The sequence below is a fragment of the Hypanus sabinus genome, chromosome 5, assembly GCF_030144855.1.
Source record: "Hypanus sabinus isolate sHypSab1 chromosome 5, sHypSab1.hap1, whole genome shotgun sequence".
Lineage (NCBI taxonomy): Eukaryota > Metazoa > Chordata > Chondrichthyes > Myliobatiformes > Dasyatidae > Hypanus > Hypanus sabinus.
The window spans coordinates 66,214,157-66,227,004 of record NC_082710.1 but is presented as its reverse complement, the minus strand read 5'-3'; the positions used below and the strand labels follow the sequence as shown (position 1 = coordinate 66,227,004).

Below are 12,848 nucleotides of genomic sequence, written 5' to 3'. Positions count from 1 at the left end.
GTATGGAGCCTGCAATGCACAGGATTGTAAGAGGCTGCAGAGGGTTATCAACTTAGCCTACTAAATCATAGGCACAACCTGCCCACCCACCATCAATCACATCTGCAAGAGATGGTGCCATCATCTGGGACATGCTCTCTTTTTGTTACTATCATCAGGAAGGAAGAGCAGGAGCCTGAAAACTCATATGCAACAATTTAGGAGCAGCTTCTTCCCCTCTGCCATCAGATTTCTGAATGGTCCATTAACACCACCTCTTTTTTGTGATTTATAGATTTTTCAGTCTGTAGTTGCCCCAAAACAAAAAAAATCACATCATAGGTCTGTGATAATCAATCTAACACTGATTCTGCTTAGAAAAACCATGAGCTTAGAACCATAGAACATTACAGCACAGAAACAGGCCTTTTGGCCCTTCTCGGCTGTGCCAAACCATTTTTCTGCCTAGTCCCACTGACCTGAACCTGGGCCATATTCCTCCAAACCCTTCTCATCCATATACCTGTCCAAGTTTTTCTTAAGTGTCAAAAGTGAGCCCGCATTCACCACTTCATCTGGCACTCATTCCACACTCCCACCACTCTCTGCGTGAAGAAGCCCCCCCCCCAATGTTCCCTTTAAACTTTTCCCCCTTCACCCTTAACCCATGACCTCTTTTTTTTTTTTACCTCCCCTGGCCTCAGTGGAAAAAGCCTGTTTGCATTCACTCTATCTAAACCCAACATAATTTTATACACCTCTATCAAATCACCCCTCATTCTCCTACGCTCCAGGAAATAAAGTCCTAACCTATTCAACCTTTCTCTGTAACTCAGTTTCTCAAGTCCCGGCAACATCCTCGTAAACCTTCTCTGCACTCTTTCAACCTTATTAATATCCTTCCTGTAATTAGGTGACTAAAACTGCACACAATACTCCAAATTTGGTGTCACCAATGTCTTATACAACCTCACCATTACATTCCAACTCTTATACTAAATACTTTGATTTATAACTGCCAATGTACCAAAAGCTCTCTTTACAACCCTGACTACTTGTGATGCCACTTTTAGGGAATTATGTATATGTATTCCCAGATCCCTCTATTCTACTGCACTCCTCAGTGTCCTACCATTTACCTTGTATGTTCTACCTTGGTTTGACCTTCCAAAGTGCAATACCTCACACTTGACCACATTAAACTCCATCTGCCATTTTTCAGCCCATTCCTCCATCTGGTCCAAATCCCTCTGCCAGCTTTGAAAACCTTCCTCCAATCTTTGTATCATCAGCAAATTTGCTGACCCAATTTGCCACATTATCATCCAGATCATTGATATAGATGACAAATAACAATGGACCCAGCACTGATCCCTGTGGCACACCACTAGTCACAGGCCTCCACTCAGAGAAGCAATCCTCCACTACCACTCTCTGACTTCTTCCATTGAGCCAATGTCTCATCCAATTTACTACCTCTCATGTATTCCTAGCGACTGAATCTTCCTAACTAACCTTCCATGCGGGACCTTGTCAAAGGCCTTACTGAAGTCCATGTATACAACATCCACTGCCTTCCCTTCATCCACTTTCCTGGTAACTTCCTCGAAAAACTCAAATAGATTGGTTAAACATGACCTACCACACACAAAGCCATGCTGACTCTCCCTAATAAGTCCCTGTCTATCCAAATACTTGTAGATCCTATCTCTTAGTATTCCTTCCAATAATTTACCTACTACCGATGTCAAACTTACCGACCTATAATTTCCCAGCTTACTTTTTGAGCCTTTTTTAAACAACGGAACTACATGAGCTATCCTCCAATCCTCTGGCACCTGACCCATGGATATTAACATTTTAAATATTTCTGCCAGGGACCCTGCAATTTCAACACAAGCCTCCTTCAAGGTCCAAGGGGATACCCTGTCAGGTCCTGGGGATTTATCTACTCTGATTTGCCTCAAGACAGCAAGCACCTCCTCCTCTTTAATCTGTACAAGTTCCATGACTTCCCTACTTGTTCTCCTTCTGAAATCAATTTTTCTACCAGAGAGATTCTTTGTAAGATCCCAAAAGAGACCAGCAATACCAAAGCTTTGGCAGTGGAGGAGGAGGTGGGCAGTTCCTTGTTGAGTTTACTTTAAATATTTTCACAATGCCCAAGTTTGTTCAGATCATCAATAACTTTGAAGCAACAGGTCATAACACAACATTGAAGTAACCATACAGTACCCATAGCCAGTTTAATATACAAGTTTCAACAAAAGTGCAAAAAAATTGATTACTGAACAAGATAAAAATGTAATGCATATATACATAGGATAAGTCAACAAGGGGTGCATTGCAGAAGCGTCCTCTGTTATGCTAAAATAATTCAAAGCAATTAATTACCCACAGGGCACTTTGTTCTTGAATGCTTAATCTAATGAAGAATGATATGCTAAGGATAGTGGTCTGTTTGTATCAGCGAAGTGATAAACAATAGTAGCAACAACAGCATGGACACAGAGGCTGGTAACAGGGCATACAGACCAGGAACTTTTCCAATTATCGCAAGGTAGCTAAAAATAATGCAACAACATTACCCCAAATTCTTCAATGGTCTACTGCATAAGCCACGTTAAAGGCAAGTCAAAGCATGTACCTCACCCCAATGTATCAAGAGTAAAAAAAATAGTAATTATAACATCTCTTAAGTTTGAGGGAAAAAAACACTTTAAAAAAGGTCTCTTGTAGAATTGGACAAAAGTTTTGGATCATAATGCAAATTTTAAATTGATACAGAAGTTGTCAGCTAAACAAAGTATAAAGACAAAAAAAATTATTTCTGTCTGCTCAAGAGATAAGGACCATCCTCTCTGAGGTAGGTTTGATGGAATAATCATTTGAATCTAACTCCTGGTTTGTGACTTATACTATCCCCTCTATTTCAATAGAAAATGAAGCCAGGAACTCCAAAATATTCTCAAATTGGGTCACTAAACACCGGATCTCTTTAAGCTGAACTCTCCTTGCATTAAACAAGCTAGGTGAAGTGAATTTGATGGGTGTAGATATAGCAGATACCAGAAATGATATATGGAGCTCAAACTATTGCTCCAGTCAGGGATCAAATTTTGAAAAATTCTCTCAGATCAATTTAAGCAAAATTTCATAGGTTGCATTGATTATACCCCATGATAAAATTGACCGATGATAGTTGAGGTGCACTCCTCGCATTACGTTTGACAGTTTACCATCCCTTTCTCTCCAAATTTTCATGAAGACTTTTGTAAAAGATTGAAATTCTCCTCCAACTTGTGTCTGCATGCGTGCTTTCACCACATTAATTGGGAAAAATATTATTCCAAGTACGGACCCCAAAAAGCCCCCACAGATGAAGTCATTGAGCACATTAGTACTGTACGTAGTAGCTTCTGGTAGAGATTCTTTGACAGGCCCTCGCAAGCCAAAGAACAATGCATTACTTGGTCCATTGCGGAGCAGAATTGGTACAAGTCCTCTGTAATACTCCCCAAAACCATGGACTTTCAAAGCTTTAAAGGCATCAAAAGTATTTGTGAACCGGGTATGATGTCGGCGATCTTGTAGCAATGCCTGCACTCTCTCAAATGGTGTCAGCACAGCCTCTGCAGTCCCTGCCAATACTGCAGAAACAGTACGGGTCAGAAGTTCTGGGGCATTAGTTGTTCTCTTCAAGAGGCATGATAAATCTTCATACAAACCAAACATCAATGCCACAGTTGTTGTCTTTTGGAGGAGTGGAGGCAGAATACCTCGGTATAGAATGCGAAAGCCATCCTGCTTTAACTGGCGAATAGCATCCAATGTCGTTAGTCCATATAGCTGCTGCCGAAACAACACCTTCTGTATAGGGAAAGTGATCGCAATGTTAGTGAATGCTGCAAAATAGCCACAGATATAGTACTTAGTCGGTCCTACATAAGAGATCTGTTGCGTCAAATCCTGCTTAGTCCCAGGTAAGACAAGGTCCTTTGATTGGTTGCGAGCTTCAGTATCCATGTAGTGCAGGTGTTTATCCCTCTGAGTCAGTGATACTATTTTCCATTAGCCACATGATCCTGTAGAGGGAAAAACTGCAAAGTTTAAACCTGCACCTCTATCTTCATACTACAAATTTAAAAAAATCTCTCCAATCTTTAAACCTTCATTTAAATTGTGTCTTCCACATTTTGAGGACACACTACAGGCACTGAAATATCTTGAGATGTAGTCACCTATTTTGTAAGCAGAATACAGGAATTGTGTCATCATTGTCTCGGTTAAATCATGGGTTTGAGCCCTAGTACAGAGACTACAGTATAATGAAAGACGCTGCACAGTGTGCGTGGGTCTGGATTTTGGCTAATGGGCAGGTAATAGTATTTCCCTTGCTTGCAGGGAGCAGTATGTGTCAGAAGAGAGACTAGTGGGATAGGACAAATGGACAAGGGAATCACAAGGGATCAATCCGTGCAGAAAGTGCAGAATTTGGGGGGAAGTAAAGATGTGCTTGGTGGCAAAAGATGTGGAGAATGATCTGTTGGATGCGAAGGTTCATGGAATGCAAGGCAAGGACGAGGAACTTTATCTCTGTTAAGGCAGCAGGAAAAAGGAATAAGTGCAATGTTCGGGAAATGGAGGAGATGCTGGTGAGAGCAGCATCAATAGTGGAGGAAGGGAAACCCGTTCTTTGAAGGAAAGCTGCATCCTGGGGACAGATGTGGCAGACACAGAGGAACTGAGAAAAGAAAATTACAGTTTTTTATATATACAGGAGACAGGGTGGGAAGAGGAAGATGCTCACAGACAATTAACAGGAAAGTGTGGATGGGTTAGCAATTTTACAGAGGAAACAAAGATTGATGACCTTGTGGGAAAACGTAATTACCAAAGGGTATAGCAGGATATCATTCTGTGCAGATAAATGGCAGATGAAGTTCAAACTGGCCAAGTACGGAGTGTTGCACTTTGTAGATCAAGTGCAAGGGAAAGTATCCTTAACAGTGTTGATGTACAGAGAGATTTTGGGGTCCAAGTCCAGAGCTTCCTAAAAGTGGATGAACAAGTAGATAGTGGAGTCAAGAGGCTTATGGTATGCTTACCTTTGTTAATTGAGGCACTGAGTTCAAGAATCACAAAGTTAGATTGCAGAATTATACAACACTGGTTATGCTGTATTTAATTCTGGTCATCCGACTAGGGGAAGGATATGGTGGCTTTGAGAAGGTGCAGAAGGTTACCAAGATACCAACATGAGAGGGTATACACTATAAAGTGCTGGACATACCTGGGCTATTTCTCTGGAGTAGCAAGGCTGAGGGAGATTGATAGCTTATAAAATTATGAGAAGCATAGACAGATCACCAGTATCTTTCTCCCAGGGTCAAAATCTCAAATATTAGAGCAGTGGTCCCCAACCACCGGGCCGCGAGGAAATGATATGGTCTGGCGATATGAGACGATATGAGTCAGCTGCACCCTTCCTCCTTCCCCATCACACCGATTGTTGTTGAACGCACGCAAGGTCATTACCCATGTGAGGTCATCAGTAGCCTAAATGCAGTGATACCCTAGCACCAGGGATCACTGGTTGACACCCATTGCTACTGGCCTGGAGCGCGGACAGATGGGCATCGCCTCTAAACCTGTTTAGCACACCGAATGTTCGTCGGGAACCCGGTGCTAAAATATTCCCAGACAACCTAATTCGGGCTCAGGGTTTCATAAGTAGCAGAGCATCTACCTCACTGCAATCTACTGAAAGTCATCCCTCGAGCCAAACTTTTGTCGGCCGATAGATCCTACCTACAAGGGGGGGGGGGGGGGGGCAGGCGTGCCCTGTCGCACTCCTTCTCGCTGTCTGAACTGCAACAGCTGTGGCCCCATCACAGGGACCTCCGGCCCTTACCTTGTCCTCTCACCCCACCCACGACCAGCTGCACCTGGCCAAGGCTATTATATGTCCATACGAGGAAAGTATGCGCTGTGTGTTTAATATTAAATTCATTAGATAAACCCTTTTAGAAACAAAATTGAGTGTATTAGCCATTTATAAGTGACTTATAGTTGACTTATCACCTATATTCCGGTCGTGATTAACATCACCACAGTTGCCCGGTCCACAAGAATATTGTCAATATTAAGCCAGTCCGCTGTGGAAAAAAGTTGGTGACCCCTGCATTAGAGGACATACATACAAGGTGAGAAGTGGCATGTTCACAGGAGATGTGTGGGCATAGCTTTTTTTTTAAAAACAAAGAGTGGTGGGTACCTGAACTGGACTGTCAAGGGTAGTAGTGGAACTACGTACCTACAATAGAGGTATTTAAGAGATTCTTAGATAGACACATGATTAGGCAAGAGAATGGTGGGACATGGGCCTGTGTTGGCAGCAGGGATTAGTTTAGGTAGCACTTAATTACTCTTTAATTTGTTCAGCACAACACTGTGGGCTGAAGGGCCTGTTCCTATGCTATACTGTTCTATGTTTATCTTTCATGGAAGCTGAATAGATACAGAAGAAAGGAAACTGTGTTTCATATCACAATAATTATAAAATTGATATTTGTATGAAGCATAAGGAAAATTTTGAACACATTGAACCTAACAGTGCATTGTAAATTCTGAGTAATTCCAAATCACTGTGTTGCTTTTTGCGCTGAATGCTTCATCCCAAGGTGGCTTCAGGAGATGTACCAAGGTATGTCAAAGCAAGATTAATTACTGTTATAAATTCAACAATAGCCACTTGAAACCAAATGAACATTAATAATTTCCACCAGAAGTATTAAAGGAGGTTATGCCGTGACAAATAACATTAGGAGTTGCAAATAGTTGGGACTGTGTAATCAGCGGTCTGAGGAACTTTTTGTTCCACAGCCACCCACAGTGCTTTCCTAATCTGGAATGCATTGCCTGACACCACGGTGGAGGAAGGTATTTTCACAACATTTAAAAAGACTGCTAATGGAACCTCTCACTAAAGGATTCAACTTCAAACAAATCAGATCCTTGCAAATATGGAAACCTAGATAAATATTGTTGTAAAAAATGTCTAACCTGAAGATATTGCAGAAAATGTGTATGAGCGAGAGAATATTTGTTAATCAACTCTTCAAAAGTCATCAATCAACCATCACAAAATAAATTTGTAAAAGAACAGACCCCTTTATTTCTCCATAGGAGAAAAATGGGATCGGTTATTGAAGGTTTAAATAAAAAGTTTCGATATAAAAAACTAGACAACTTAAATTGTTTAAAATTTTTTAAATTGCGAAACTGAAACCAAATCCGTAAGGACTGTTTAATAACTGAGTAAAGATTTAAATTTGGAATTTTAAAGAGTTGTAAAGGTAATGGAGCTCCTAATATTGAAGTTAAATGAAATTGTTTAACAACTTTTAATTCCAAATCAACCCATGGTGGTTTTTGGCTCTTGTCAAGCCAATATAACCAAAAGCATAATTGTCTGATATTAACAGCCCAATAAAATGTATAATTTACTTTTGTTACAAAAAGAGAACCTCTCACTAAAGATTAGACAAGATTGGGAGAGAGTACTTAATATAACCTTTGTTAATGAAGATTGGTTGCAAGTTTTGAAAAACATAAACTCTTCTTCTAAATGTGCCAATCACTGTTTAATTCAGTTTAAAATTGTCCATCGTTATTATTTAACAAAGGAGAAAGTATCTAAAATATTTCCTAGTATTGACAACTACTGCGATAGGTGTAAAATTGAAATAGCTACTTTGTCATATATGCTCTGGTCATGTTCTTCATTAAAACTGTTTTGGAAATCTTTATTTTCTACAATTTCTAAAGCTCTAAAAATTAATTTACAACCTAACAGATTTACGGTTCTATTTGGAATAGTTCCGCATCATATTAGAGGTATTTCATCTTCAGATTAACGTGTAATTGCATTTGTTACATTAATGGCAAGAAGGGTTATTTTATTATGGAAAGATACTTCTGCCCCTACATTAATTGAATGGTTTTCTCAAGTAATGTTATATCTCAGTTTGGAAAAAATTAGAAGTAGAACTTTTGATCCACAATTCGATTTTGAGAGAAGATGGTGTTCTTTTGCCAAATATTATCATTTAATTTGAATTATTTTATATGGTTTCCTTCCAATCTTATTATATATAAATATGAATTGGTGGTGGATGATTCTTTTTTAAAATTTATTGAGGGAGAGGGAGAGATGACGGTTAAACGTATTGCTCTGGGGGTTGATTCCTAATGGGTTTTTCCCCTTTTTTTGTAGTCAGTGAGTTTTTTTTCTTAGTTACATGGGGTTCTTTTTTTTTCTTCTTTTCCTTACATATAATTTTTTTTTAATTTTTATATATTACGATCATTTTTATTTTCTTCAGCTTTATTAATTGTATATATATGAATTTGTTGAAGTTTTGTATCATTTTATAGCTGTAGAAGATTATGAACCAATAAAAAGATTCTAAAAATGAAATAAAAAAGTCTGGAACAACATTTGAATTATCAAGGCTTAGAAGTCTGCAGACCAAGTGCCGATAAATATGATTGGTAAGGTCACCATAAACGGAGAAGGCTGAAAGACCCATTTGTGTTCTGAATAACTATGGTACTTTAACAGAGAAACATGACCATTCCAAGATTCTCATAATCCAAACGGTACAGAACTGCGAGTAGCCTGGTAGCACAACGCTTTACAGTACAGGCAGCCCGGGTTCAATACCTGCCACGGCCTGTAAGAAGGCTGGTCATCCTCCCCATGACTGGGAGGGTTGCTTCCCACAGAACAAGACATAGCAGTTGGTAGGTTAATTAGTCATTGATTAGGCTATGAGGTGATTGCTGGCGTCTCGAAGGGCTGGAGGGGCCTATTCCATGCAGTTACCTCAATAAATAAAACCACCATTAATAAATTGGGAAGCTATAACTATGATCAATGCTTAATAACTTCCACAAAACAATACAACAAGCAACTCCATTTGCAGGATTAGAAATTGAAACTATAAAAATCCTTGAAACAATTTTTCCAAATCGAGTTGTACACATTTTTGCTGGATGGGGAACCATACATTTGCAGTATCTGCAGATTCGAAGTGCAGGCCAGACCAGATCTAACAGCTGAATGTGCATTTTTGTTAAGACCACATTGACCATTTTCTTATACGTTTGAAACAAAAAGCCCCACAATTTGCTTTAGCTTTGTCTTGGAAACTAGAGGATTTCACAATGGTCTGAAATACTCACTCAAGTGATTTAAAATATCTTGAAGTTTAAAATAGGGTTTAAGTATTATTTGAAGAATTCTTACATGGGCTTAATGCAGTGAGATAAATAATTGATCAGTGCAACTGTAAAAGCAATCAATATACTGGAAAACAGCACATCAGAACTGCAATAATCTGGACAGCAGCATAGCAACTTCAGTTTCAATCTGTAACGCCTTTAAGTGTTTGAAAATATCTTGAGGTATGTCATGGTCACAACTAAGAGATATTGCACTAAGAGATATTAGTATGATTCATCAAAACTTAGTTAAAAAGCTGAGTTTTAAGTATAAGTGTTTTTTTTTTGGGTTTTTAATTGGTTCAAAGACTGAACTAAGTCTTTGAACTAAACAAATTATACCTTCATTGGCTCCAAATTAGCGTATTAGAATTGTAAAAGAGAACAGAATGAAAGGAACGGAACGATAACAAGTACACTGGAAAACTGGATAATGATAACAGGCCATGGGTCTAAATTAAAAATGTGCTTGAGTTATGAATGCAGATGTAACTATTAACATATCCTCATCCTTGTCAATATTTTCATGGGCTACATTAATACGAGTAAACATGCGAAGTCATTCCAATGTACTGATTAGGAGTCAGCATCACTTTGTGCATGGGAAGTCACGCTTGTTGAACCTTTTAGTTGTTTTAAAGTAGCCAAAGAGGCAGTGAGGATCGAGTAGTGGATGTTGTCCACTTGGGCTTCAGCAGCAAGATCCCACATGGTAGGCAGGTATGGAATGTTAGGTCACATGGAATCCAGGGAGACCCATTTAGGTGGATTCAAAATAGCTTGAAGGCAAGAAACAGAGGATGGTGGTTGAAGAACAATGCATCTCCAATTGGGGAGTGGTGACTACTGGTGTGCCCCAGGCGTTGATGTTGTGACAACTGTTTAAAATTATAAGTGGCATAGTTAAGTTGGATGCAAATGTACAAGTCTTCATCGATAAGTTTACGGATGACACAAAATTAGGCGCTATTTTTGGAGTGATGAAGGCAATTGGAGATTACAGAGGGATCTTGATCATTTGGGTAAGTGGGCCAAGAAGAGGCAAATTGATTTCAAAACAGGCAAGTGTGAGGTGGTGCAATTTGGAAAGTCACCACTAGGGAGTGTAATGCATCAGGGTAAAAGGGTATCACACACAAAATGCTGAGGAAATTGTTGAAAGTAGTGACACAGGTGGACGGGATTGAAAAAGTCATTTAGCACAGTGGTCCCCAACCACCGGGCAGCAAAGCATGTGCTACCGGGCCGTGAGGAAACTACATGATTTGGCGATATGAAACGATATGAGTCAGCTTCACCTTTCCTCATTCCCTGTTGCGCCCACTGTTGAACTTGAATGCACGCAAGGTCATCAGTCACCTAAACGCAGTGATACCCTCACGCCAGGGATCACTGGCTGGCCTCAGGTAATCAGCCGCCTCACGTGGCTGGCAAGAAGTACCGTTACTTCTGGCCTGGAGTGCGGACAGATGGGCACCGCCTCTAAACCTGTTTAGCACACCAAATGTTCGTGAGGAACCTGGTGCTAAAATATTCGCAGACAACCTAATTCGGGCTCAGGGTTCCGTAAGTAGCAGAGCAGCTACCTCGCTGGTATCTACTGAAAGTCATCCCTCGAGCCAAACTTTTATCGGCCAATAGATCCTACCTACATACAGGAGGGGGGGGTGGGGACAGGCACGTGCCCTGTTGCACTCCTCATTTGGTTGGTCAGTCTCTCCGGACTGCGACCGCTGCGGCCCCAGCACGGGGACCTCCGGCCCTGACCTTGTCCTCTCACTGGTGGGTTGCAATGATTTTATATGGTCATACAAGGAAAATTTGCACTGTGTGTTTAATATCCAAACGTTACTTAAAATATTATGATGCTATTGACTTACAAATGAGTTATGATTGACTTATCACTATGTTCAAGCAAGGAAAATATGCACTGTGTGTTTAATATTAAGTTTGTTAGATAAACCCTTTGAGAAATGAAATTGAGTGTATTAGCCACCTATAAGGGACTTATAGTTGACTTATCACCTATATTCCGGTCCGGATCAACACCCCCTCTAGTCAGCCGGTCTGCAAGAATATTGTCAATATAAAAATGGTCCACAGTGCAAAAGAGGTTGGTGCTCAATTTAGCACGCTGGCCTCCTTCAGTCAGGACAGAGTACAGGAGTTGGGATATTATGTTGCAGTCATTGTGAGGTTGCACTAGTACTGTTCAGAGTTTTGTCACCCTGTTATAGGAATTTTTACAAGGATGTTGTCAGAGACCGATTTATGGGGAGAGATTGGCCAGGCTAGGACTTTATTCCTTGGAGCATAGCAGAATGAGTGGTGACTTTATACAAGTATTTAAAATTATGAGATGCATAGATAAGGTGTACAGTAACAGCGCTCATGCCAGGATAGGGGGAAGCATAAATTTCAGACAAGAGGGGAAAGATTCAAAAGGTACCCGAAGGGCAATTTCTTCCTGCAGAGGATAACAAGCATATGGAATGAGCTGCCGGAACAAGTGGTTGCAGCAACAGAATGGTATCATTTCACTAAGACATGGTTAAGTCTATAAAGGATCAGAGCTCAGAGGGATACTGGCTGAATGTAGTCAATTGGGACAAGCTGGGTGGGCACTATGATCAGCATGGTCTCATTGGGCAGAATGACCTGTATCCCTGCTGTATAACTCTATGACTCTACTAGGAAACATTCCTCAATCAACTTTTGAAAATCATTTGGAGAAAACACTAGCCCTGAAATGCCAACTGTTTATTCTTTTCCACTGATGCTGCCTGACCTGCTGAGTTCCTCCAGCATTTTGTGTGTGTTCACTAGTCCTTCCTACTTTGGGCATTTGCCAGATACCAAGCACTGCCATTTAATAGTTTACAGCACTGATCCAGATAAAAAGAGAAAATATGTACAGTAATCAGAATCACTTGGGCTGCTATCGAGAGTACAAGGCCATGTAACAGAGGCAGGCGGAAAGCCTATACATAGGGCCGAAGCTGTGCACCCCCTCCTGCCATGTCTGTGGCTTTCACATTGGCCTCATTAGCCGCCTCAGAACCCACAAAAGCTCAGCCTCAATCCTGAGGAACCTCCTGAGAAGAAAAGGAAGTTTCAAACTGGCAGAAGGTGTCCAAAAAGGAGGTATCCTGGACTCAATACTGCTTGTCATTAATACAAACAGTCTGGACTGAAGTACAACTTCAAAAGACGCTGACATGAAACTTTATGAGGTAGAGATAAAAATCAAGGGAATAAAATAACAGGCTTGCAGAGCTAGCAATAAGTAGAACATTAATTTCAATGCAGGAGAATGCTTGTGAACTTTGGTTGAGAATAGATGGTAAATACTCCTTGGGAAATAATATTCAAGTGAAGAAAGCAGCAGAACGATTGAGGCTTTCATACAAGAATACACACTGATGAAGTTTACATTGCAAAGAAACTAATCGATACAGAGTTAACTTGGTAGCTAGAGAGGTGGTGCCTTTTTAGGAAAGGAATTCTGAAGCTTTGTACCAGGGCAGCACAACTGCTGATGGCAGAGCAATGAAAATTAGAAACTGCAGGAACAAAGCGAT

At 40.4% G+C, this 12,848-nt stretch overlaps 1 protein-coding gene across 4 annotated transcripts in view; it reads right to left on the bottom strand.

Moving 5' to 3' along the window:
• Positions 1-2,194: 2,194 nt before the first annotated feature.
• LOC132394212 (mitochondrial nicotinamide adenine dinucleotide transporter SLC25A51-like) overlaps positions 2,195-12,848 on the bottom strand; it is a 31,102-nt gene continuing 20,448 nt past the window's right edge. For 3 of the 4 annotated variants that reach the window (XM_059970076.1, XM_059970077.1, XM_059970078.1), the window contains one exon: positions 2,195-4,064. In XM_059970076.1, the coding sequence (XP_059826059.1) occupies positions 3,112-4,005 (894 nt within the window). In that variant the 5' untranslated portion in view covers positions 4,006-4,064 and the 3' untranslated portion in view covers positions 2,195-3,111. The remainder of the gene's footprint in view (positions 4,065-12,848) is intronic. The other variant, XM_059970079.1, reaches the window with a different exon arrangement.